The 25,412-nt window shown below is 43.8% G+C and overlaps 1 protein-coding gene and 1 long non-coding RNA gene across 2 annotated transcripts in view; one reads left to right on the top strand and one right to left on the bottom strand.

Moving 5' to 3' along the window:
- LOC138911788 (uncharacterized) overlaps nt 1–25,412 on the bottom strand; it is a 165,930-nt gene that overhangs the window by 34,215 nt on the left and 106,303 nt on the right. The window contains exon 3 of the long non-coding RNA XR_011417434.1: nt 21,806–22,021. This is a non-coding gene — a long non-coding RNA (uncharacterized lncRNA). The remainder of the gene's footprint in view (nt 1–21,805; nt 22,022–25,412) is intronic.
- On the top strand, nt 5,262–11,501 carry disco (disconnected). The gene is made up of 2 exons (XM_002060118.4): nt 5,262–5,851; nt 8,953–11,501. The coding sequence occupies exon 2, from the start codon at nt 8,968–8,970 to the stop codon at nt 10,765–10,767; it is 1,800 nt and encodes a 599-aa protein (XP_002060154.1). The 5' UTR covers nt 5,262–5,851; nt 8,953–8,967; the 3' UTR covers nt 10,768–11,501.

The following is a 25,412-nucleotide window of genomic DNA, read 5'->3' on the forward strand; positions in this document are numbered from 1 at the left end:
AAATTACGATTTTTATGATATAATTAAATTCGATAAATAAACAAAAATCAACAGAAATGATACACTCCTTGACGGGCTTTACAAATGGGGGCGTGGCAGGCAACTGTACTACAAGGGCCGCTGCGACTGTTCTGAAAATGTAATTAAATGTGAGATGTTGTGACGCCTTTGTCTGGGGCTACTTTCTGGGGCTGAGATTGAGGCTGAGGCTGAGGCTGAGGCTGAGGCGGAGGCTTCCCATGGCCTTTGTCGCTGTGTCTTTGCCTAGATGAGAGCTCGGGGCGAGGGCGGGCACCGGACAGGGCAGGCAGCATGCACCATAGGTAAAAAATAAAAATAAAAGAAGAAAAACAACAACAACAACGAAATAAGAATCAGACGTAATCGACGCGAAGCTGGGATTATTAATGGATTTTTAATATCATTTGTGTCGGCGTAAATTGTATTTTTAAAATCTGAAACGATTTATTGACACGAAGTCAAGTACAATCGACGGCCCGGACTCGACTCGCTATACGGAATCGGCGACGAAGTCGGGCGCACTGATTTCCATGGCATCAAGAAATATGGTCATGCCGTATGACACCAAGTGCGAGTACGAATTCGATTGCGAGTCCGTTTGCGAGTATGTCTATATCTGTAAGTGTTTTATTTGTAGCTGTGCCTGTGCCTGTGACTGTGGCTGTGGCTGTATCTGTATCTGTATCTGAGCTGCGCACTCCACAGGGCCCCGGCGGTCTCTCTTTCTCTCACTTGACGCTGGACGCTGGGCCAAGTGTGAAAAATGATTGATCGATTTCGATTTCGATTCGTGCAGCATTCACAAAGGGCGCCGTGCTGTTTATAAAGAACTTCGACTGCGTGCAGGCCGGGCGGAGCGACGAGGGTATAGGGCACACGGCGCAGGGCACAGGGCACAGGGTGCAGGGGACGGCGGCGGCGACAGCAACGACAATCGGCATAATAAGATAGCAATTATTTATCTCAAACTGAATAAAGGCAATTTTTGATTAATGAAAGCATTTCGCTGCACAAAAAAGAAAAAACAAAGTCAAAAAAAAAAAAAAAAAAGACAGAAATAAACAAAGTGAAAGGAAAAGAAACGAAAGTGTTGACTGCCAATAGAAGATATTTCCATTTGTCCCCTAATAGTCACCTCCCCGGCTCAGCAATCCGTCTCGCCTTTGGGTTTCGACTTTGACGACCTTTTGATTTGTCCAAAAGTCAAGTCCCACTTGGAGCGAGCCCAACCAAAGCGAATCTCTGTTGGGTCACAAGAGTTCAGGCAACGTCTTTTTATCTTCCACATCGTTTTTAATGGAATAAACACCCAAGTATCGAGTTTAATCGAAATATAATCAATATACATTTTGACAGCCAAGGACTTGACGATATTATATTTGAGATATGTTAATATTAAGTATGTTCATTTGTGTCTGCACATTTTTATATAGATTCATATATATATATATATATATATCAATCTCCAAGGAATTCCAACCATAAAGCGAAGTTTTCTCAAGACTTTCAAACAGTTTATCTAATTGTCTGAATAAGTATATACTTTTGTCATGTCAAAAGATTTGTCATTAAGAACAAGTCTGAGACAGAGATCAATAAATATTTAATAAATATATAAGAATATGCAACTAGAAAGGATATTTTTATCTTTCCAGCAAAATAGAGCAATATACCTTCAAATTAGTTTGCACTTTCTGTAAACGTAGCATATTTTATGTTTATTATGGTTTTTATTTTTGTTGCTTTAAATGTGCCTAAAATGATCAAATTATTCGTCTGTGATTGAGTAAGAGTATATCAATTTGATCGGAGCGCATTTAAGTTAAGAACAAGTACGAGAAAAAAGTAGACTCATGAGTGCTTTGTTTATGTACTGTGAAATGTGTGAAGTATTTTTTTGTTTTTTTGTTTTTATTTTTTAGTGTATGCTAAATGCATAATTCGATTTTGTACAACTTAGCCACATGTATTTCATAACTGAATTGCGCTATAAAAATCAAATTAAATGTTTCAACGGAATGTTGTTTGCAAATGTGGCTGCAAATACAATTGTTAATTATGTACAAAAGTGTGTATACGAAATACTTTTGAGTAGTACATAAATCAGTCAAAATAATACATTTAAGTGTTAAGGTCGCTCGGGATACACGTTTTAAATACTTTACTCTTATCTCAACTATTGTATTAGTTATAAGAAAACGTGAATACATTTACTCATATTACAGCTAAGTCCTGAGCATAGCCTCGGCGTCTGCGGCTACATATTTCCTAGGTTAGCTTGTCGTTTTAGCTAAACTAACCTACTAACTAGCCTAAATAAACGATTACTAATATATAGGTTGCAATTTGTATTTGGTCGCAAACTGAAATAGTTTCAAAATTGAGTAAGTTTTTCGTTTTATGATTTGTTGATTTGAGCAATTTTTTAAATATTTAAGAGCTTCAATTTTTATACGCGTTATGCTTTATTCATGTTCATATAGAATTGAATAGTGCCAGGAATATTTGAGGTATTTATTTTGCATTTATTTTTCTTGAATATACAACTTAAATGGTAACACAAAATATTATATAGATCAAACAGTCTAGTTAAAATAAAAAATAAAATAAAAAGAAAGAAGAATAACAAGATTTGGGTTTCTTCTTATTTTGATACGAAGTTGGGACTTCAAAATGTTTGGTTTTAAATCTTATTTTTGGCATATCCTTAAAGCAGACCCCTGCTAAACCAGGACAAGGCACGGAAACCTTAGAAGAGAGAACTTTCACTGAACTATTCAAGGTTAGCCTTAACAAGAACAAGACTGAAACGAAACCCACATTAACATGTACTTTCTAGTTAATATATATTTAAATTAATTCAAGTTAAAGTCATGCGTTGCTCGTGGCTAAAGCTGAAGGCAATTAAAAGCAGCAACAGCAGCAGAAAACTTGGCTGCCAAATCAGTTGGCCAGCTGCATATAGTTTTCAGATATTACATAAGCCAAATAATATATACATATATACATATATGCATGTATATACCATATTTATCAAAGGGACAATGTTTATATATCCCTTTAGCCAGCACACAAATACACACTCGCACACGCAGTTGAATATACACACACATATGTATGTAAATGCATGTAGAACTTTTGCTTTACATAAGCAGCATAAAAAAACGATAAAAACAAAATGAAAGCAAATCATAAGATAAAGAAGAAGAAGAAGCAGCAGCAGTAGCAGCAGCAGCAGCAGCAATAGCAGCAATTCGCTTCGTGGCATGAACTGTGGTCGGGGTCGGGTGCCTTTGTCACCAGAGCGGTGCTCAAATACTATTGGTGCAGGAGACAGGAAAAATCGCCCCCATGTTAAAGTGTCGTTTTGTGTGACACATACAAACACACACACACGTACACCACACACACACACACACACACGAGCACACATACAGCTATATAAATTTGTGGCGCAATCGCATAGCCAGTAAAGCAAAGTCGTTGCTGCCGTCGCCGTTTGCAGCAAGCGAGAGGTGTGCTCACGAACACATCGAGAGACACACACACACACACAATCGCACGGGCAGGGCACTCATTGGTGTTTACTAAAAAGAGACGGACACACACTCTCAGCTCTCAGCTCGCAGTCGCTGCCACCGCCCCGTCGCCAGAGCGCAGTGGACAAGAAATCAAATGACAAAAATTTAAAAAAAAAAAAAAAAAAAACAAGCAAAAAAAAAAGAGCAAAAAGCAACGTGTGACGTCGAGGAGGAGGACGACGACAGCGAGAAGGCGAAGGCGAAGGCGACAACAACAACATTGCCATGGCCCATAATGAGACGAAGACAAAACGACGGCAATTTCAAGTAAGCTACGGCACATGCACGCTGAGCAGCGCTGCTGCGGTCGGCGTCGCTGCCGGCGGCAGCAACAGCGACAATAAGCAGCGACAACGACGAATTGGCTGGCCATTGCCATTTCATTCGAACAAATGATGGGGCCAACTCGTTTTAGCTCTGTCACACGCGGGCTGGCTAATGGGGCGACACACACACACATACACACGCACACGCATACCAATACGGCTAGCCCCATGAGAGAGCGCGCACTGGCGCTCTTTGGTTGGCGAGCAAATGACACTGTGTGACGCTGTGGCCAGCAGAGCGGGAGAGTGAGCAATAGGTGCGTGAGCGTGCAGGTGTGTGTGTGTGTGTGTGTGTGTGTGTGTGGTGCTGCTGCTGCTGCTCTGGCCGCTTGCTCGCTCGGTCAGCAAGCACAAATACGTCGCATGTCAACCACTCGTCCACTCAGACGACAATGTGCGAGCGAGTCGGCAATAGCCAAAAATATTTAGTGCGCCGCTCGCACACACACACACACAGACACGCACAGCACTGTACGCAGCCATTTGACTGTGGTCGTGGTCGATGTCCCACGAATTATTTTTTCCCTAAACGCACACAGCAAACCGTTGACCATGCGTATGCCTCTGTCTGTGTGCGTGAGAAATTTGAGTCGCCTACGTCTACGCCTACGCCTATGCCCCCGCCAACCCCCACCCAGAAGCGATGACAGTGTTTGCAATGCTCTTAAGGTATACTTTAAAATTGTATGCTGTCATAAATGGGCTTTAAGTTTTTGACCGGTAAATATTTTAGGCTTATTGCAAATGCAATCAACATAAAAACCGAAGAGAGCCTTGTTTCTCTTTGCTCTGCACTGCTTAACCGACTGCTTTGCGCAAGCGGCATTGGTGTGACTGAACAAGAGAGAGGCAACTGCCAATAGCGCTATCGCATTCGCTTGTGCTGGATAGTACGTGCATGTGTGTATGTGTGATGACCCAACGACGACAATGTGACACAGCCTAAACAAGCAGCAAGAGCAGCAGAGGCAGCAAAAGCAGCAGAGGCGGTGGCAGCGGCAGCGGCAGCAGCAGCAGCAAAAGGCATCACAAAGACCGCGCGGCAGCAAACACGAATACACCTACAATATCAACTACAACTATACAACTGCAGGCCAATTCCAATAGCCCAAGCGACGTCTCTGCTCTCATACTCTTGCTCTCACAGCCACACACACACACACACACACAGGCACACAGGCACACAGGGACACAGACGCACGCACACTGACAAAGCGCTCACTCGCTCGTTGGCTGGCTGCGTTTCAGGTAGACGTTTGTGGGGCAGTTACGTTGAACTTGTCCGCTGCTGCGTGTCTGCTGCTGCTGCTGCTGCCTCGCTGCTCTTTGCCGTCGCTCGTCGTTGCGAGAGCAAAGTGTCACCCACCCCGCTGCCGCTGCGTATGCGTGTGTACGTGTGTATGTGCTGTATGCTGAGTGCTGCCGCTGTCTCTGCTGCTGTTGTCGCTGTCGCATTTGTCGTCGTCGTCGTCGTCGTCGTTACATTTTTTCTGCTCGCAGCCGCACGACAATCAGTGTCACCCACGACTTTCGAAGGAGTGGATCTCTTTTGCTGCCGCTGCTTCTGCTTCTGTCGCAGTCACAGTCACAGTCACCGTCACCGTCACCGTCACAACAATAACTGTTATTTCGTTATTTCGTAGCCTTCGTCTCTGTGTTTTGTGTGTGCCTCGTGAGACTTCGCCGTCGCCGTCGCCGTCGCGTTCGGGCAACAATTATAAAAATAATATTTCATAAAAATAAAAGAAAACATTTTTAATGCGAACCACAACAATATAAACTAAATACACAAAAAATATGTGAAATTTTTTTGGTGACAAATTATTAAATAAAGAAAAACAAAGCAAAACAAACAAATTGAAACAAAACAAAAAAAGACAACAAACACAGTTTTTGTGGAGAATTTCACTAGCAGCAAAAATTGTAAGTACATTCATTTATTTAGTTAGTTTTATTTCGTTTCTTTTTTTTTTTTTTTCTCGTTTCTGTTTTTACCGTCGGCAAGTGGCCAAAATTGGTTGAACAAATTTCGAGCGAAAATACAGCAAAAAAAAAAAAAAAAAACAAAATAAGCAATCTGAAATTTGTAATTAAGGTTTTTGTCTTTCTAAATGTTGCTTGAGATACAAATTGAGATACTAATACGCGCACAGCTTAGCACTAGACCAGGGGCCAGAGACCAGCATCATCATCGTCATCATCATCTCTTTCCCGTTCATTGCTCCTCCAATTGTTGTTATTGTGGCTGTTGCTTGTCCGCTGCTTATTATAATGTGTACTAACAGCAACAACCAACAAGCAACAACAACCGACAACAACAACAACAACAGCAACAGCTATAAACAGGAGTTGTTGTCGTCTCTCGTCAGCTCTTGGAATTTGTGACTTTCAACATGCCGATAATAAAAAAACACACAACAACAACAACAACAACAAAAGCACATTCGATGCTGGCCATCAAAATTTGTGATTGGTTTTTTGTTGTTGTCGTTGTTAAGATATTTAAAGCGTTTGACAAAAATAATTACCACACACACACACACACACACACTGGCATTACACATGTCGTTTTGTTGTTATAGTTGCTATCGTTTCTAATGACTCTCCGCTATTAAAACAAGGTTTTAATCCAATTTTGAGCAGACAGCAGAACTTGCAATCGAATCCGTTCTGTGTAAATGTCTTGCCCCACTGTGCGCTGGCTAGGCTTTAGCTGTCAGCAGATGAGATTTGATCCTGTGCAGTCAATTTCGATGTGGTAGATACTTTTGTATCATAAAGATACTTTTGTATCTCGAAGATACATTTCGTATGATCTGGGATTTGTAGCCTTGCTTTCACTTAGTTTTTGTTCCAAGTATTTTGAAGGCGTTCAGACTTTTATAAAAGATACATTTGTATCTTATAGATAGCTCTGTATCACAAAGATACATTTTAATCTTTGAGCAGGCTTCTTCTCAGAAAATTTTTATATATTCTTGTTTATCAAAGATACATTTGAATCATATATACTTTATATACTTTTGTATCTCATAGATACTTTTATATCTATACTTGGACCTACGTTTGGAGTTCCGTTTTTGTTATATTACTTCATAGTAAAGATACATTTGTATCTCATGGAAATTGTTGTATCTTGTATTGCATATTAAGCAAACAGTTGCATTTTCCCACATATTTCATGGATTCTTTCATGTGTCCAAGCTTAATCCGTATACTTTATTGGATTATATGGGCACAAGAAGTACATACCTCCAAGCTCAGCTGGGCTGCACACGTTAGTTTGAAATGGTATATATATGTATGTATATGTATTTGTGTGTGCCTTTATGTGTGCTGTCGACATTGGCGTATGTGTTTGTTGAACATTTGAGATTGATTCCAAATGATAGCGACTGAGAGGGGCAGCCAGAGTCGGCTAACAGCGCTGATCGCTCAACATGACGCGACCGCGATCCCCATCGTCGCGTTAACAATTGTCCCCATCGTTGTCCCCACCGCTCCCGCCACACTTTGGCCATCAATTCTGCGCCGCTCGTCAGCCGCAATTACAGTAGCGAGCGGCAGGCGGCAGGCGGCAGGCGGTGAAACACGGCAACAACATTAACAATAAAAAACGACTTGGACTAGCTGCCGATCACCGCATGTTGTCGTCGTCTTTGCGGTTTTAATGGGTGCCCCGGACAGCCGAAAAGGCTGTAAAAGATTTTGGCCAAGCAAATGAGCAAATGATCCAAAGACGGCGGGGCAGCGGCTGCTGACGGCCAATACAACTCCGGTCCGGTACGGTCCAGTGCAGTGCGTCAAGGGCACAAAAAGCCGCCCGCTTCTAGACAAATATCTGTTGGAATTGCAATCAAAATGTTTACCCCTTTGCAATTATGCAATGCCTCTTCTTAATTTGAGCTGCTCGAATAACATTTGTACTTTGAGATACTTTTCTGCTTTGACACTTTTCGTACCACTGTGCGTTCTCGTTGTGCCCACGATTTAATTGCGCAGCAAATCTGAAATCTGTAATTGGCATTGGATGCTGCTGTCATCTCGCAGGAACCAGTCAGGGGAAGGGGTCGCAATGAGGGGGGGTAAACGGCAAGCGATGATAACACAAAAGTTGCGTAACTTTTGCAGCTGTCACAGCAACTGCCCTCGCCCTACCCTGCCACCAGCCTCCTAACCCGCCCCCCACCCCCCTGTATTAGTTTCTGATTAGGATTTAGCTGTTGCCGTTGCCGTTGCCATTGCCTTGAACTCCCCCGCTAAGCGGACGCGTCCGCCCTTCTCGCAGCCCTGCTCGAGCGACTGACTTGGCGAGCGCTTTGATTGACATCCTCGACACTTTGGACTTTCCAGTTTGCCAGTTTGCCAGTTGACAACCAGCGCTGAGGGCCGATTGAGGACAAAATCAGCACAACAATTATCTCTTACATATCAGTCGAGTGCATTCGGCGGGCCGACGGCAAAAAGAAACAGTTGCTTTGCTTCACCAAAAGATACTTTTGTATCTGAGCGTGGCAGTACCAGTTGACAATGTATTAAGATACTTCTGTGTGCATTTACTAGTCTATTGAAAAGCTACTTTTGTATCTCTATCTTACAAATAGCTTTGTATCCTACAGATACATGGTGATATTAAAACTTTTAATAACTCAGAGCTGCATTTGTAACTTAGCTTTAATTGCATCTCGCAGGTGCAGCTTGTATCTTGTAGTTACTTTTTGTAGCTAAACGTTTCTTTTGTAACTTTTAATCAAAACCTAAAGCTGCATTGCATTTTGTATCCATCAGATGCATGCTGCATCTTGCAGATACTTAATAATCTAGTTGTTTGGCTCATAGATATTGTATCTAACAGTTACTTTGTGTAACTCCAAGTTAACATTAGCTGCAACTGTATCTTAGCTAAGTATCTCATAGATGTTTTTTAGCTGTTAAGCTACAATTGTATCTTAAGAATTCCTTAGTATTTCACACACACATGCAGACAATTTTCTAATCAGCGACTTTTTCCATTTCGTTTGTAGCATTTGCCCAAGACAATGGAGCACATTATGAATCCGTTCATGCCGCCCGTTTATCTGCTGGGACACCCGCATGCCCATCCGCATTCGCACATGGGCCAGACCGCCAAATCGCCAGCCAGCTCGCCGGGCACAGCGGGTGCAACAGGAACTGGCACTGGAGCTGGAGCTGGAGCTGGCTGCGGCAGCGGCAAGGGCAGCTCCAGTTCACTTGCGAGCCATGCGAAGCCAAAGCGCTGGGGCTCGCCGCCGATCAATTTAGCGGGTCAGTTCATCAATCCGGCGACGGGCAAGAAGCGTGTCCAGTGCTCGATTTGCTTCAAGACCTTCTGCGACAAGGGCGCGCTCAAGATCCATTTCTCGGCGGTGCATCTGCGCGAGATGCACAAGTGCACCGTGGATGGCTGCAACATGGTGTTCAGCTCGAGACGTTCGCGGAATCGGCACAGCGCCAATCCGAATCCGAAGCTCCATTCGCCGCATATTCGCCGCAAGATTTCGCCGCATGACGGACGAACCGCTCAACAGTTTCCCGTGTTCCCGGCGGCCGCTGCCGCAGCTGCAGCCTTCCCGGGGCTGCTGCCGCCACCTCATCCACATCATGCACACCATCCACATCATCCCCATCATCCGGCTGTGGGCTACGGGCCGGCGGCTGCTGCGGCTCACGTCATGTTTGGCGGCCAGTCGGGTCTGCATAATCTTGGCCTGCTCGCGGGCCGCACGCAGCACGAGCGGCTCTTTGCCGAGGCGAATGCGGACATTGATGCGGACGTGGACGCGGATATCGATGCCGATGCCGATGCCGATGCGGATGCCGAAGCGGATGCGGATGCCGATGATGAGGGTGTCTACGTATATGTGGACATGCATGCTAACAGCTCCAGTCCAGCTAGTCAGGACTGCCACAGCGAGGCGGATGCAGATGCGGATACGGATGCGGACAACGAGGCGGATGCGGAGCTGCACTGCAGCCTGAGCCTGGCCAGCAATACCAACAGTCACACCAGCTTCGATGAGGAGGAGCGCACGGAGCAGCCCCTGGACTTTAGTCTGCACAAGCGACGCGAACGCCAGCCGGAACCGGAACCGGAGCCACAGCCAAGACCAGCTCCAGAGCCAAAACATGAGCTATGCGAGCGCCGCAGCAAACGCTCGCCCAGTCCCTGCGGTGGCAGCGGCTTTTCCATGGAACGGTTGCTCGGCAAGCGCCGGCGTCACGACAGCTGCGCTTCCAGCTCCCAGGAGTCGACGACAGCCATCAAGATGGAACTGGAGCTGGACAGCGACAGCACCGATGCGCACAGTCACGAGCGGCGCGCCCACCACGACGAGCACGCCCACGACCTGTCCACGCCGCAGGCCCGTAAACACCTGCAGAGCAGCTGCTCGCCTGACGCCGCAGCCGCAGCCGCAGCCGCAATCAGTCCCAACCGCCAACCGCAGCCCAACCCCATGCCCAGCTCCGTCTCCGTCGCCGGCTCCAGTTCGGTTTCCGTGGCTTCTGGTCACGCGCTGGCTCCGTCGCCGCCCGGCCTGCTCTTCGGCATGGATCTGGAGGAGCACCATCATTTCCGGCTGCTCCAGACGCAAATGTTTGCCGCCGCAGCGGCCGCCGCCGCCACCGCCAGCGCCAGCGCCACCAGCAGCGCCGCCCAGTCGCCCACAGCTGCCGCACCCTGGAATCTGCTCTCCGAGGTCTACCGCTCCATGCTGCTCAGCAGCAGCAACCTGAAGGCCCCGCAAACGGCGCCGACGACGCCGCAGCCTGCCCAATACAGCGATATGCCGCCCACCAATGCCGCCATCTCCGTCTAAGAGTGGCCCGCGCTCCTCGCCCTGGCAGAGCTCAAGCAATTAGCAAATGTTCTCAATTAAAAAGCAACCCCCTCGCAACCCTACCCCCTTTTTTTTTTTTTTTTTTTGGGCATGCAGCCATGAAATGGCCTATATAGATTAACTGTAACTGAATCTGGATCTGCATTGAAATGGAAATGGAGATGGACGTTGACAAACAGAATCCGATCTGGTTTATATGATTATGTTACCATGCTGGAACTTAGCTTTTCTACTCGTACTTGTGTTATATATAAATCGTATATATATATATATATTTTTTTTTTTACACAAATAATGTTTTTTTTTCCTGTATTCTAAGATAATACGACATCTAAGTGTATAGTATTCAATCCGTTCCTCAGTGCAAGTGCACCCAGTGTGACCAGAAGAGCTCGCAAAAGAGTGTCTGTCTGTGTGTGTGTATGTGTGTGTGTGTGTGTGCGTGCGTGTGTGTGTGTGTGTGTGTTAGCTCCTTGAATGCGCAACTCTTTTGGCCCACTGTACGGCGTACAACGAAGTATTGATATTTATAAATATTAAACTAAAAAGCAAAGTATATTAATAATATATTATGTAATTTTAAGTGCAACAATTTTTTTTCGTAGCCAATAACTATTTGTATTTGTAACTAACTTTATGTAGGTATATAAAAACTACTATATATACGATAACAAAAAAAAAGCAAGAAAATTATAAAAAAAAAAAAAAAACAACATATCTCGTGTGTTTATGCCCCTGTGTATTTACTGCTACCCCACCCACCCCTCGTCAGGCCCTTCTCCCTTTTTTTATAGTTTACTAAACAAATTCTGTACGCACATGGATACCTTTAGTTGTTGCTAATATATCCATGGATGTTCAGTGGAAATGGAAATGTTATTGCTCTATCGAAAATCGAAAAATGTGCTCCCTAAGAGATTCATTGTGTATTTAATAAATGATATTTCATTTGAACAATAAAACCAAACGAAATTCAAGAAACATACAAAACAAAATGTCCTGTGTATTATTTACATTCTTTTTTTTTTTTAAACTGCGGGGCAATTTCAGCAATGGGTTTTATATTCATAAGAATATAATTGATGCTCTTAGAGAGTTATTGGAACTATCCTGTTTTATGGCTATAAAATGGCTTTAGAAACATAAAGCTTCGATTGCATAAAACTTTAAGCACTCGCTTTATCATGATCAAGTGATCATATCCTAAGGCAAGTCTCAATCTTTGTGGATAGCATTGGAATCATAAAACGTAAAATTTAGCATGTGGCTTTTTGAATAAGCCACACGTACTTAAAGTTTAGATCTTTTAATCTTCAGTGAACTCTACAATTTTTTAAAAATTGAGGATGTGGCTCTTCCTCATGTGGAGCTTTATTTGGAAGCAGCTCATGATTACATTTTTTCAAATGAAATTAAATTCCTTACGAGTTTTAAGTGAAGCCATGTTTGGGATTAATATTCATCCTCTCACTTTTCTCTCAATCTCTTCCTGTCTTTCTACACCTTACTATCATTCCCTCTCTATCTTTCTGCTTCTCTCTTTCTTAAAAGTAGTTCAATGAAATAATCGTATATTATTTCAAATTTAAGAATCACTTGGAATTGCTTTTTATTTTCATTTTGAGTCAGAATATTTTACTGAGTGGCAATAAAAATAAACTGAAGTAGTTATGAAAGTGGAATGAAGCCTTAAAGCAACACATCGGGCTTATTCCACCTCCATTGATGAAAGCGATAGAAGGTATTCCCGGAATATATTTATTATTTTGGTTAGTATTCTCATTGTTCTTGTTATTATTATTTGTATTATTTGTATAGTTATTATTATTATTATTATTATAATAATCATCATATTTATTGTTTTTTTATTAGAAATATTGGCTAAGGTTATTAAACTTAATTAACTTAACTGAGTCAAATCAAATGCTCGTTGTTCAGGAATATTTTGTGCAGATCAGTTATGTTAGCAGCTCGTGCTCTATTAAATGAAAAGCTTTGATATGTACTTGTATTCGTAGAGGGCGTGACATTCGCCGCAGACCGCTTTCGGGTTGCTTTGGTGGATTTATTTGACTGGTCCGCTGGCAACCACATCATCAGCATCTTCATCGGCATCAGCATCAGCATCAATAACATCATCGTTATGGATAGGCATCTGAGGCCACTTATGTACAGATTACAAGCATGGACGACCATAAAACACACACACGCACACACACACACACACACACACACACACACACAAACACACACACTCACACACAACAACGGACAGACACACATGATGCTCATTAGATAGACAGGCACTCAAATGCCATATGAATAGAAGAACATTTGCCGGGGCTCCAAATGCCGAATTCAGAATTCAGAATTCAGAATATGAAAAATCCAAATGGAGTTGCCGGATTCGGATCCAGGGCTGGAGCAGCGAGCAGAGCATTGCGTGAAACCGAAACCGCAAAATTGACATGAATGCGTGAAGACTGTGAAAATGTCAAGTGCCGCCTCGAGAGGGGAGTTGCGAGTCGACTCGGCCTGTCGAGGAAACGAAAAAACAAAAAACAAAAAACAAAAAAAAAAAAACAACCAACAAAAAACAAGAGGAAGCAATAACAAAAAGGATACGAGCGAGTGAGAGGGCGGACGAGTCGGGCAATCCGTCAGTGGGTCTGTGCGTCAGTCAGACAGCTAAATGCTTGCCACATTATGAGATGATCCTTGGCAGCATTGTCACTTGAGACACACACACACACACACACACACACATACACACGCAATGGTGTGGTGCACATGGAGCATGGCAACCACAATGACAACGACAACGTTGTGCTGTGAAATGGCTGCTCTCATCTCTGGGGATCTATTTACTTTTAAGTTTTCTGAATTGGATGATGTCACGAGACTGGAGACGTCAGCGGGGCGCCCGGCGGGTGGCGGCGAGTGGGTGACTTTTGTGCTCAAGTGGTTGGCAATGCGACGGAAGCAAAGGAAAAGGTTTCGCTTCGTGCAGCGCATTTTTTTTTTTTTTTATATTTCTTTTGGCCTTATGAAATATTAGAAAAATTTACAAAGCGTTAAAAATTAACATTTCAAATGGGATTGCGATTGGGATTGGGCTGTGTGAGTGTGAGTATGTGTGTGCGTCTGCTTCGTCGCTGGGGGGATGCAAATGCGTTTATTTTTGGAGACAATTGAAAACCACTCGAGGGTTATTGAGATGTGACAGTCAAGTAGTCGGAGACGCAGATAGAGTTGGCCAGAGAGACAGCGAAAGAGGGCGAGAGAGAGAGAGAGAGAGAGAGAGATACAAAGCGGGAGCGAGACAGGTAGAGAATGTTGCGCTGCGTCGGGCTAACTTGACATTTGAAATAGGATCAACTGTTGTTCAATTTTTGGCCAGCGCGAATTCACTTGCCAAACAGATACGCATACGGACAAATATGTAGCTAGATATGCGGCAGCAGACACATTTGCATATGCAGATACAGATACAGATGTAAGTACAGATACAGATACAACCCAACAATGTCCAATGCCACACAGACTCGACATGTTTGGCATGTGACAGGCGAGCGACACTCGTTATTCATGCAACGAATTGAGCTTAGATACCCTGTAGATGGTTTTGGACAGGATCGAAGCGGTTTTTGACTCATTGGCTTATGGCCTTGGCAAATTGTGAATGCAGCTGTAAAGCAGCTGCGTAAAATACGCTTGGAATATTTTAATTATTTGATTTAAGAAATTTGGATTCATATTTGCACAAATTTTACATTACAACATCTACAATCTGTAAATAGGTAGTTTTTCTTTCTAGGCCCAATTTTATCTGCAAGCAAAGGAAAGTTAAGAAAGCAAGCAATTCCCATTGCTCTCCATAAATTACCTCTCAATTTCAAGCGAAATATTTTTTATTATACCCTGAACACATTGAAATTGGGTGAAAAGGGTATAATCTATTTGAGCATATGTATGTAACAGGCAGAAGAAAGCATCTCCAGGCTCATAGAGTATATATGTCCGTCTGTCCGTATGTATAAACGCATCGATCTAAGAAGATCTATAAGAGCTAGAGACTTGAAAATGAGACTTGAATTTAGGTCCCGTCGATAAGGTCGATAAGGATTGATAACGAAAATCCGTTTTTCAGCATATCTCTCAACAAGTTTGACATGTAGCTTCTAGAATAGTACATACAGATCAAGCACCTTTCATTTTATAGCTACTGCCGCACCCACCTCCCATTTAGTGGCAGCTGCATTTGATCTTGGTACAGGGTATCTCCCCTAGTCAGGCTCTACCTTGTTTTTAAATTAGTTTTTAATAAAAGTAAACATTTTTATTTAAGCCAAACCAATTAATGAATATCATTTTGTTGACAACGTTCTTTTGACTTGGCAATTTTCTGGGAAAATTGAAACGAAATTCTTCTTCACAAAACTATTTGATAACCCAACTCTAGTTAAGATTTAATTTTAGTGCCTCACCAAACTGGGTTGAATGCAGTTCGTGGACATTTCCAGTGATGTCACAAGGGGGTTTCTTTAGTTGGGTTCACAAACCGGTTGCCGGTCGTAACTGATAAGCTTCTGTTTGGTATTCCAGATGCAGGATTATTTTCAACTGTAATCATCATCAAATGCATTCAAATTTGGGTAATTGTGGATGCCAGCAGCAAGTTCAAGAAGAAGCAGAAGAAGAGCCATGAGACAACTTCGATTCCAAGTAAATAAATATACTTAATTTTAATGACACAGAAATTGCTGGTAAAGTGCTCGCTGATTGAATCTCGTTAGTTGCTCGTGTCGGAGGCTGGGAGAATACCAAGAAGCGGCCTCGGCTCGGACGGGCTCGGTCTCAGTACTTGGGCAATTAATTCGACATTTTAATTTACATTTCATGGGAACATGAAGCAGACACAGGTGACTGTATCTAACAGAGTTTTACTGTGTGTATGTGTGTGTATGTGTGCCTGTGTGTGTGTGTGCGTGAGGCCAGAACTAAACGAACAACTTTTGGACAAGTGGCAAATGCTGCGCCAGTGGCAAAGACATCGACAGTTGCTCATTTAACTGCTGCCACACACAATCTGCTTGGGCAGCAGAGCTCTTAATTCTATCGAGGTTAAACGCGTTATACTCAAAGATATTTCAATATCAAGGCCATATATCATACAACAATGTACAATGTACAATATGACAGATATTCTGACAGAATTGAGCTTTTGCTCATTTATTTTTGTACGAACTACACGCGAGCTACTTTTGTGTCTCTTAATATTGTAATCATATGTATAAAATAATAATAATATAAATATATTTATAAATTAATACTGTCTATTATTGTGAGGTGCCAAGCATTAAATATTATTATTATAATATATATTCTCGATTAGCATCAACAGACAAATTGCGCCATGCCCTTTTCCCAAAAAGCTCATCTTAATTTCGGCTGTATATATTATCGGTTATTTTGGAGCACTACAGAGTACCGTTAATTTGATTGGCATAAAAGTAGAAGAGCAGAGCTTGGGCGCAATTTACGAACTCTTGTTGATTTTAATGTGTATGAATGTGTGTTTGGACCCTGAACCCATTGAAAATGGATTTAAAGGGTATAATGGTTTTGTACGAATGTATGTAACAAGCAAAGCGAAGCACTTCCGACCCCATTAATATATATTTATATATACTTGGTCAGCACCAATAGCCGAGTCTATCTGGCCGTGGCCAGACTTGAAGTGAGGTCCTTCTAGTTTGTTCCGATAGCCGATAGCTTGCCCCGTTTCCAAACAATCCATAAAAATCGATATTCAAATCCCGTTGTTGAGAAAATCTCTGTAGCTTCTGGATATTCCCCTTATTAGTAGATGCCCGTTGAAGCACACTCAATTAGAGCATTGTTAATTATTAGAGAATTTCCAATTTAATCAGATTGATTAAAGAGAAATCATTTACCATTTAGTTCTGATAGCTGCGGGCACTTGAGCGCTCTGCCAGAGGGTGGGGACTATAGCCGCCCGCTTTGGCACCTGTTGGCGGCGCCAGGTGATGCATAATCATTATGTGATTAAACAATTGATTAAGTTTTAATAAATTTGCAAAATCAATATTAAAAATTAAGTGCAGTAATTACTTAAATGGCTATTTGCTTGCCAGCCAAAATAAATATTTTGCGAACAACCATTTAAACACCGCCGCTTGCCTCAGCCGCCGCAGCTGCTGCCCTCATGTTGCCACAGATCCTATTCCTGTTCCTGTATTGTTGTTGTTGATGTTGTTGTTGCTGTGGTTGTCGCTGTTGCTGCTTCTTTCATGGGGCAGCACGGCGGCCTCTGTGAGTTCGAATGGCCGTGGGCGTGTGTGCATATGCATAAATGTGTATGAAATCACACACACACACACAGATACACACACCTGCAAACAGGCAGCATAAATTTACCTGCTGCATTATATAAATATTTACGTAATATACGTAAAATGCGTAACGCCTGTTGTCAACAACATAATCAACACACACACACGCACACACGCACAACAACACAGCCAATGGCAATGGCACCCCGCCAGAAACCAATGGGACGGCCAGTCAACCGGACAACGACTGCGACTGCGACTGCGACTGCGGCAGCGGCTGCGAATGGAACTGACACTGGGACACGGCTCTGTCCAGCTGTCCGGGCACATGACTCGCTGCGTTCAATGCCGTGCCCCAAACCAGGCCGCAGCTCCAGCTGTCATCCTCGTGCTCGACACATAATACAAACGATTTGCATCAATATATAAACATATATATATATATATCTATATGTATGTGCAGTACTTTTTTTCTTTGTCATTAATTAAATTACATTGCGCAAATTGCAGGCAGCTCGGCATACCGCAGCATCCCCGCCGCCCTCACCCTTAACCCCGGCAGCATCCGCAACGCGTGCTGCATATGCGTAAGGGTAACAATAACAGTAGAATGTTACTGTCTCATTCCTTCGCTCACCGAAAACCAATATCCAAAGCCCATACTTGATCCCCACTCCAACACATTACCGCTCCCCTCTCTCACACACACACACACCCGATCCCATTTCCATTTGCATGCACAGCAGCATCCATCCATGGCACGCATGGCTTACTTATTGTTGGATCTGTTCCAGCCACATCATGCAAAATGCCTTTTGATAGCGCCTGTGGTGGGCCTGATGCTGATTTGCGTTTGCCATTTCAAAGGGGGTGGCGCTTGGAGAGGGGAATGCATTCAATTCAATTCATAAGTATTTCAATATACAGTTTAATCCTTTAAGCGGAAAGAGCGGGAATAGCATTATTAAATGTTTTTTTAGACGACCAACCAAATGTCACAAGAAATCCCAACAAACTGTTAGAGTTCTTTCAGTCGAGCTCTAATTCCAGTATGTAGTAAAGTTTAGAGGTATATTTGATATGGTAACAATAATTTTGTTGACTGATAAATTACACAAACAATATAATAAATAATATTGTGTACAAATTCAAAGAAACTTCGCGACATTTTTGCTAAAGGGTTGATATTTAAGTTAGGCTAAAATATTTATTCGAATCAAGATGATATTTATTTAATTTTTATGTTATGGAAAATATAACTCTCAGTCAGAGCGAAATGCGTTACTTTTGCGATATTAATAAGAAATTTTGAATAAAACACATGCTCAAAAGTATAGGCAAGGTAAATTGTAAGAGTCCTTCCAAATTCCTGGTCTTCACCAACAACAAGTCAAGTAAATGTTTTGATATCTAACGCAAGTTCAAAGGTTTTTCTTTTAGTTTTGTTTAGGGCACGGCATATTTTTGGCATGTCCATGGATGTTCCAAGGAAGCGCGTTGTCTAATGCCGCGGCAACCGGCCGCTCAATTCCCATTTCACCTACATAATTAGCAGTTCCATAAACACACACAATGCCCAAATATGCCCAGCTCGTCCGTTGCCCTGCCGACTGATCTCGCCCGACCCGGTCGGGGGGTGTCCAAACAGAGCTACCGGAGATAAGTGGCTAAAGCGCAGGTCAATGCAAACAATCAAAAACCTGAGGTTCGAAGTGTGACAAAATGTAGCTGAGGAATGATATAAACCGGTTAAGCGACGGGCCCTCAGGTAGTGCGCGCATGTAAATAGCCAGATCGTAGAATATGGATGGATGGATTCCTTAGGGGCCTTGCCTGCGATCTGTTAAGCGACATCAAACGATGCTCGTTGGGAGATCCTCATGTGGCACGCACACATCCGAGTTATTCGATAAAGAGGTGCATATGGAGGACTGAAGATAGGCCAGATAGATAAATAGAAATGAAGAAGCAGACGAAGCAAACCGTGAAAGGGTAAATTGGGCGACATGTTGTGAAAACATGCTACCGAATTGCAGTTAACAAACATGCGACACACAATCCAGAGCCTAGCTCGGAGTCCATATCGACCCATATCGTTGTTGGGTTCTCTGTTTTCCGATGTGTGGCTGTTGTTTGCGAAGGTGCCGTGTCCCGCGTCTCGCGTCCCGTTTTACGGATCAGCCCAAGGTCGGGCGTGTCGGCAATATTGTTTAATCTGATATCCCATAGCCATATCGTTATCGCAGTGGCACAGCGCAGTGCAGTAGTCGGGCGCTGGGCACTGGCAAAAGGATCACTTTTCAAGGAAAACATCGCCAAGTGCAATTAACACATCGGCGGCAAACGAAAATATGTTGCGAGAACCGGGGCCGTGTCAGGCTCCGGCCAGCCATCTACTAAAGTAAACACTTTGATAATGATAATGTGAATGTGCACTGTGAACTGTGAACTGTGAACTGTGAACTGTGGACTGTCGACTGTGATCTGTGACTGTGCTGGCGGCGTCGTTTCTAGATGTCGCTCCTCGCTTCTCGTTTTCGGATTTTCCAAGTTGACGTGCGGCGCGGCACTTTAAGGATTTTTAGATGTTGTTCGGTTCGGTTGCGTTCTGCTGTGCTGTGTGTTGTATCAACATAAACAACACAAAGACAACTACCACTACAAATTCGTGTCTAACAAACTCATAGATAAGTGCTAATTGGGTTTGCCAGCACGAAAGGGCTGCAGTCAGCTGGCCCTTGTAATGGACACCCTACACAGCACCCTGTGCCCTACACTGGCGGCTACTGTACGTACGGCCCAGCCAAAATGAAACCATCAAGTGCTGCCACAGCCACTGCTACTGCGTGTGCTGATGGGGCATGCTGCATGCGGCATGGGGCATGGGGCATGTGGCGTGGGGGTAGCTGGCCGATTGCTGGCTGAAGCTCAAGTTGTGTTTTTCCTGTTAGCGGCCACTTTATGCACTTTAGTTGCTGCAGGCCAGCAAAATTAGTTGTTTTTTTTCTCTCTCTCGACTGCTGCTGCTTGATTTTTTGCGATTCAATTGAAATTGAATGCCATGAATATTGAGGCAAATCGACAACAACGAATGGCCAGTCGAGTGCCTGGAACGTTGCTTCTTTTTCTGCCGTTTTTAACAAACATAAAATCAATTACACAAGCTTCATTAAGCTTCCATGTGAAGGTGTATGGGTGTGGGTGTGTGGGTGTGTGTGTGTGTGTGTGGTCGGCAGGTCGGAAAGGTCGCCCGTGTATGTTTGTTCGGGCAGCGCCCGCAGCTGAATGGCAAATGCGACCGGTAAACGGCGTATGATGAAAAAGGCGCCTGGCTGCCCGCACCCCCTCGCTTTCGGCGCCACCTCTTCCTTATGAAGCCAGGGCGCAATGTTCTGCGGCTCAACCACAAAACACACAAGCGAATACAGCAGCGAATGGGCGTACTCAGTCACTCGAAAATAAAGAACTCCAACCCGCACTTGAACTCGAACTCCGACTCCGACTCCGACTTCGACTTCGACTTCGACTTCAACTTTGACTGTTCAACTCTGACATTGTCTCAGCTGATTGGGCCGCCTAAGGGTCTCGGCATATGTCATCGGCACGGCGCACCGCCAACCGGCAGCTAAATAATTGCGGCTCCCGCTCCGCCCGCTCCAAGCCCCAGCTGGCTCAGACCTCGCGGAGATGCCTTAATTTAACTTAAGTGATTGATGCCAGTTGCAAACTTTGATGTGGAGCATGTGAATCCACTTGCACATACACAACATATATCACTCATTTAACTCCTTGGAGACTCATGCAAATTATAAACACAAACTTGAACAGGCCATTTAATTGGCTTCGCCTGGGCTTACTGAGCTTTTCGTTCACATAGTTTTGACCAGTTTGCCTGGACAAATATGAAGCAAAGCCTGTTAGTTATAACACATTTATTGACATTGATTTATTTTTCTTGAAAACCAACTCAATGTGTACACTCAGGGAGCCAGTTCAAACCCCGCAGCCACCTTTAGCTGAGGAGTACTCCGATTTTCAGCTGGCTTTTAACTGAATACGAATAAAAATTGAGTTAAAAGTACAATATAGATAAGTAAGCCCCATAAACATGGAACACATATGCGCCTTGATTGAGAATATTCTAAAGTAATTACTCATTATTAAAATAATAAAAATATTGAGTTTATGCTCTTCAAAAAAATGAGTATGAAGTACTTACAAGCAAGTAAGAAATAGATCATAAATCATATTCATGTTTAAGTTTCCCTGACAATTAAAGACATGCTTGAATATATATGGAGTATTGGGAAGCTGGTAAGTTTTAAAGAATATTTTTCATACAAAAACTTATTCTTTAACCGATTTTTTCTATAAATTGCGCTCATGTGTGGGCGCAAAGTAATACTTGTATGTGCCAGGTTTGACTATGAGATCCTAAAGAACTCAAGAGCTTACCTGAGCTGACAAACTTTATGATAGAGTGATTCGATTCGGCTATGACCGAATAGAATCTGACAGGCGGACAGACGGACAGCTATATCGGCTATATTGACTCGTCTATTAATACTGATCAAGATTATTTATACTTAATAGAGTCGAGGATGCATCCTTCTATGCATTACACATATCAGGAGTAAATCATAACATCTATGTAGAAATACCTTAACTGTGACACTCCTTCTAATCAGGTTCCGGGCAATTGAAAGACAATAATATCATGTCTTGGATTGAAATCGATTGTTGTGGAACTTTTGGTTTGGGGATTTGGCAGCTTGTGTGATTTAAACTCTCTCTGGATGTTGCATAAAACTAGATTTTAGTAGTTTTAATTAAATTTCATCCCAAAGCCAATCCGAGTAGCGAGTGCGGAGGGAACGCTGGCAAGAAGAAAATGTACACAAAATTAATATGAATTAAAACAAAACATTTTTAAGTTAAAACAAAGCAATAAATGTATCTAATCTAATCTAATAACGCTTATTAATAGCATACCCGGCTATAACGAAAGGATTCAATAGCCTTTTTGCAGCCAAATCTATCGCCTATTCTCACTGAGGAAGTCAAATAAGCGATATGTTGGATTCCTTTGTGGATAGCGTGGTATTCAGACCTTCTTAAGACTTTATGTATCTAGTCGTCAGTTATTTCCAATTACATGCACTTATCTAAGGCAAGTGTCTGGGGCTCAAATCAGCGGCTTCTCTGCGCCGCGGTGGGTGGTTGGCTGGCTGGGTGGCTGGGTGGCTGGGTGGTGGCAATCGGTTTGTTCCGAGTCAGCTACTACTGGGAAAAGTAAATGCTCGGGCCACAAATATTTAGACGGGCGACCGCGCAAACAATGTTTTTCTAGCCAGAAGTTATGTTTTTAGTTTTGTGGCATTCGTAGAGTGGATCTTTGGGCGGCTGACCCTGGGCAGGACTAGCTCTGGCAGAGGACAACAGAGGCTGGGCGGCTGAGCGACTGTGCGACTGGGCGACTGGGCGGCTGGGGGGCTGGGTGGTTGGCAGTGCGGGTGTTTACCCATTAACTTGCTTTTATTGACAACGACGACTTCAGTGATGAAATGTAAGCAACATCAAAGCCAAATACTCGCTCCTTTGCTCGCCTTGGCTTTTCAATTCGCTTCTCCTGCTCAGCTGCCGGTTGTTTGGATTTTGGTTGTTTCCAATGTTTACACAGAGCCCCAGTGCCAGGTCCAGCGACACGACCCCCACCACCCACCCTTCTGCCAAATCCTGCAACGAATGCGACAAGAGTGGCCCAAGCCAGGGAGAGGGTAGACAGGAGAGGGGGGTTGGGGGGAGGGTGGCTGTTGGGCGGCATTATCCCTTTTGACGTGCGCGCATTATAAAAATCAATGAATTAACATTTACATGCAAAAGTATTTGACCACAAAAAAGAAACAAATGTACAACGGCCAACTGTTGGGCGACCCGTGCCCATTTGTGTGTGTGTGTGTGTGTTGCGGAGGGCGTCAACCATGCCCACTCAACCCACGATCTCGAAGCATGCGAAGGACGAAAGCCTGCCCGTATATCCCTTCTATGCATACACTTGATTACTGGTGTCTTTACCCCTGGCCACCTAGGTACCACCCCCCCCCCCCCCATTCCAACCCCCGCTCACCGTTTGAATATTTGCTTTTTATGCGAGTGTTTTTCCTTTGCTTTTTTTCTTTTTTCTACTTCTTTTTTTATCCTCTTTTTCTGTTTGTATGGATGTGGCAACATTAAAGTCAGAGGGCATTCGGACTCGACTACGGTTCATTCAATCCTTGGCCAGGCGGGGTGAGTGTGGCTTGGTATGCGTGAGTGTGTGTGAGGGTGGGGCAGACGACGACAAAGCAGGCCTATGCAAAATCATTTCTATAACAAATTTAATCATCCTAAACAGTTTCCCCCAACCAGCAATTGATTCATTTCAGTGCCTTTCAATTGGCTTTTAACCGATTAGCAGCACAGTTGCCAACTTCCTCTGACCTACCCCCTCCCGTTGCCCTACACTCGCCCGCCTTACCTGCCCAGTCAGGGAACATTAACCCTTTAGTGATTTCCCATACTACTTCATTAGCATAAAACGGCAATATTTGACAACACTCAAAGCCCATGGAAATGTCCAAAATATATGCAGGCTCCATATGCCCAAAGTGTAACCATAGGTGAGTAGCAGCCAGAGTGGAGGAGAGTGATGAGGTATTCAACTTGGAGATACCCTGTAAGTATGCTTATTGAAAGTTGAGCTGAGAAGAGCGCTGCTAAGGAGCGCTAATTTCTAATAAATAAATTCCAAATACGGCTTACGGATTAAATATGAAATTAAAGGAATAACATAAATATACTGATAAATTATTTATAAATGTAAATATCTAGTTTTGTAACTAAATGTAAAGAGTCTTACCAGATTTGTCGACCTTCACACTTGCAGACCCGTCAATTTAAGATACCCTCTCACAACTGCTACTAATCGGTATTCGAAATAGTGTGTAAGCTGCCCTTTTAGCCAACTGTTTAGATATTTCAAATGCTTATTGCCATTAAGCTGAGTGAAGTTGCAAAGTCGCAGCTTGTATGACACTTGGCAGTGACAGGGGCCGATGGCAAAGAGAACCAGGACTGAGCACAACTAGGCGAAAGGATGAGGAGCATCGATGAGGAGCAGCGGCAGGCAATGCTCAGATTAGATCGACGCGACGCGACGCGACGCGAAGCGAAGCGACAATGGAACGTGCTATGTTCGCTGCTGATAAGAGCTTTGAGCATCTGAGCTCTGGATAAACGTCGCACTGGAGCTGGGCCCGGCCCAAGACACAGACGCTGGGCTGCTGTCAAAGACAAAGTGTCTGGCATAATGCTCATGGGCACTTTGAAAGCCGAAACGAGTACGCGAATCCAGAATGCAGAATGCAGAATGCAGAATGGAGGCTGCAACAACAGAGGCGGCAGCAGCGTTTCCTGCTTGTAAAGCTGGCCCCTTAATCTCGCTTTCGGCACGTATCGAGGAGCCGACGCGATATGTTGGCGGTCGCAGTAGTTTTACATACAATGCCAGCCAGCTACCGCCTGCGACTGCGACTGCGACTTGGACTGCGACTGGGACTGGGACTGGGACTGGGATTGGGTCTGAGCACTGGGAGTTGCAGCTGATGTCTGGGCAGCAGTTGCTGTTGCTGATCGCATGCGATTGCGATCGGCGCGGTAACAAAGCGATAATGCGAAAATCGTGTAATCCATTAGCGTAACTTTTTGCAAATTTGTGACAATGACAATATTAAGATAACAAAGACAATGCCACCAAAGCGCTTCAGCTACAGCTACAGCTCGCGACTCCAGCTCTCAGCTCGAGGCGCTCGAGTCTTTCGAAGCTCTTGATAGAGGCTCTTGGTCTGATGCAGTCCAATTGTGCTGCCCATTGTTTGCCCAATGAGCAGCCAGTGTGCCAAATTAATTTGTCGCCAGCCGCACTCCGCCAAAAAATCCCTGCCATCGAGTCTGGTGGTCTCGTTCCACTCTCTCTCTCTCTCTCTCCGCTCGGTTTGCGTTTCTCTCTGCTGACTTCATCAGCTCGAAAGATGTCAAACTGGAAATTGTGTTCCAGCTCCAGCTTCAGCTAAAGCAGATCTACAGATCTCTGTTGTGGTCCATCTCTCGTATTCAGCATATGCCTTTAATTGAAGATGCGTGCGCGCATACTTAAATCGCGCAAACAACACTTTGATCTTAAAAGAAGTGACGTTTAGTGGTAGTTTTATGGCGATAATGATCTTTCGG

The sequence above is a fragment of the Drosophila virilis genome, chromosome X (genome assembly GCF_030788295.1).
Source record: "Drosophila virilis strain 15010-1051.87 chromosome X, Dvir_AGI_RSII-ME, whole genome shotgun sequence".
Taxonomy (NCBI): domain Eukaryota; kingdom Metazoa; phylum Arthropoda; class Insecta; order Diptera; family Drosophilidae; genus Drosophila; species Drosophila virilis.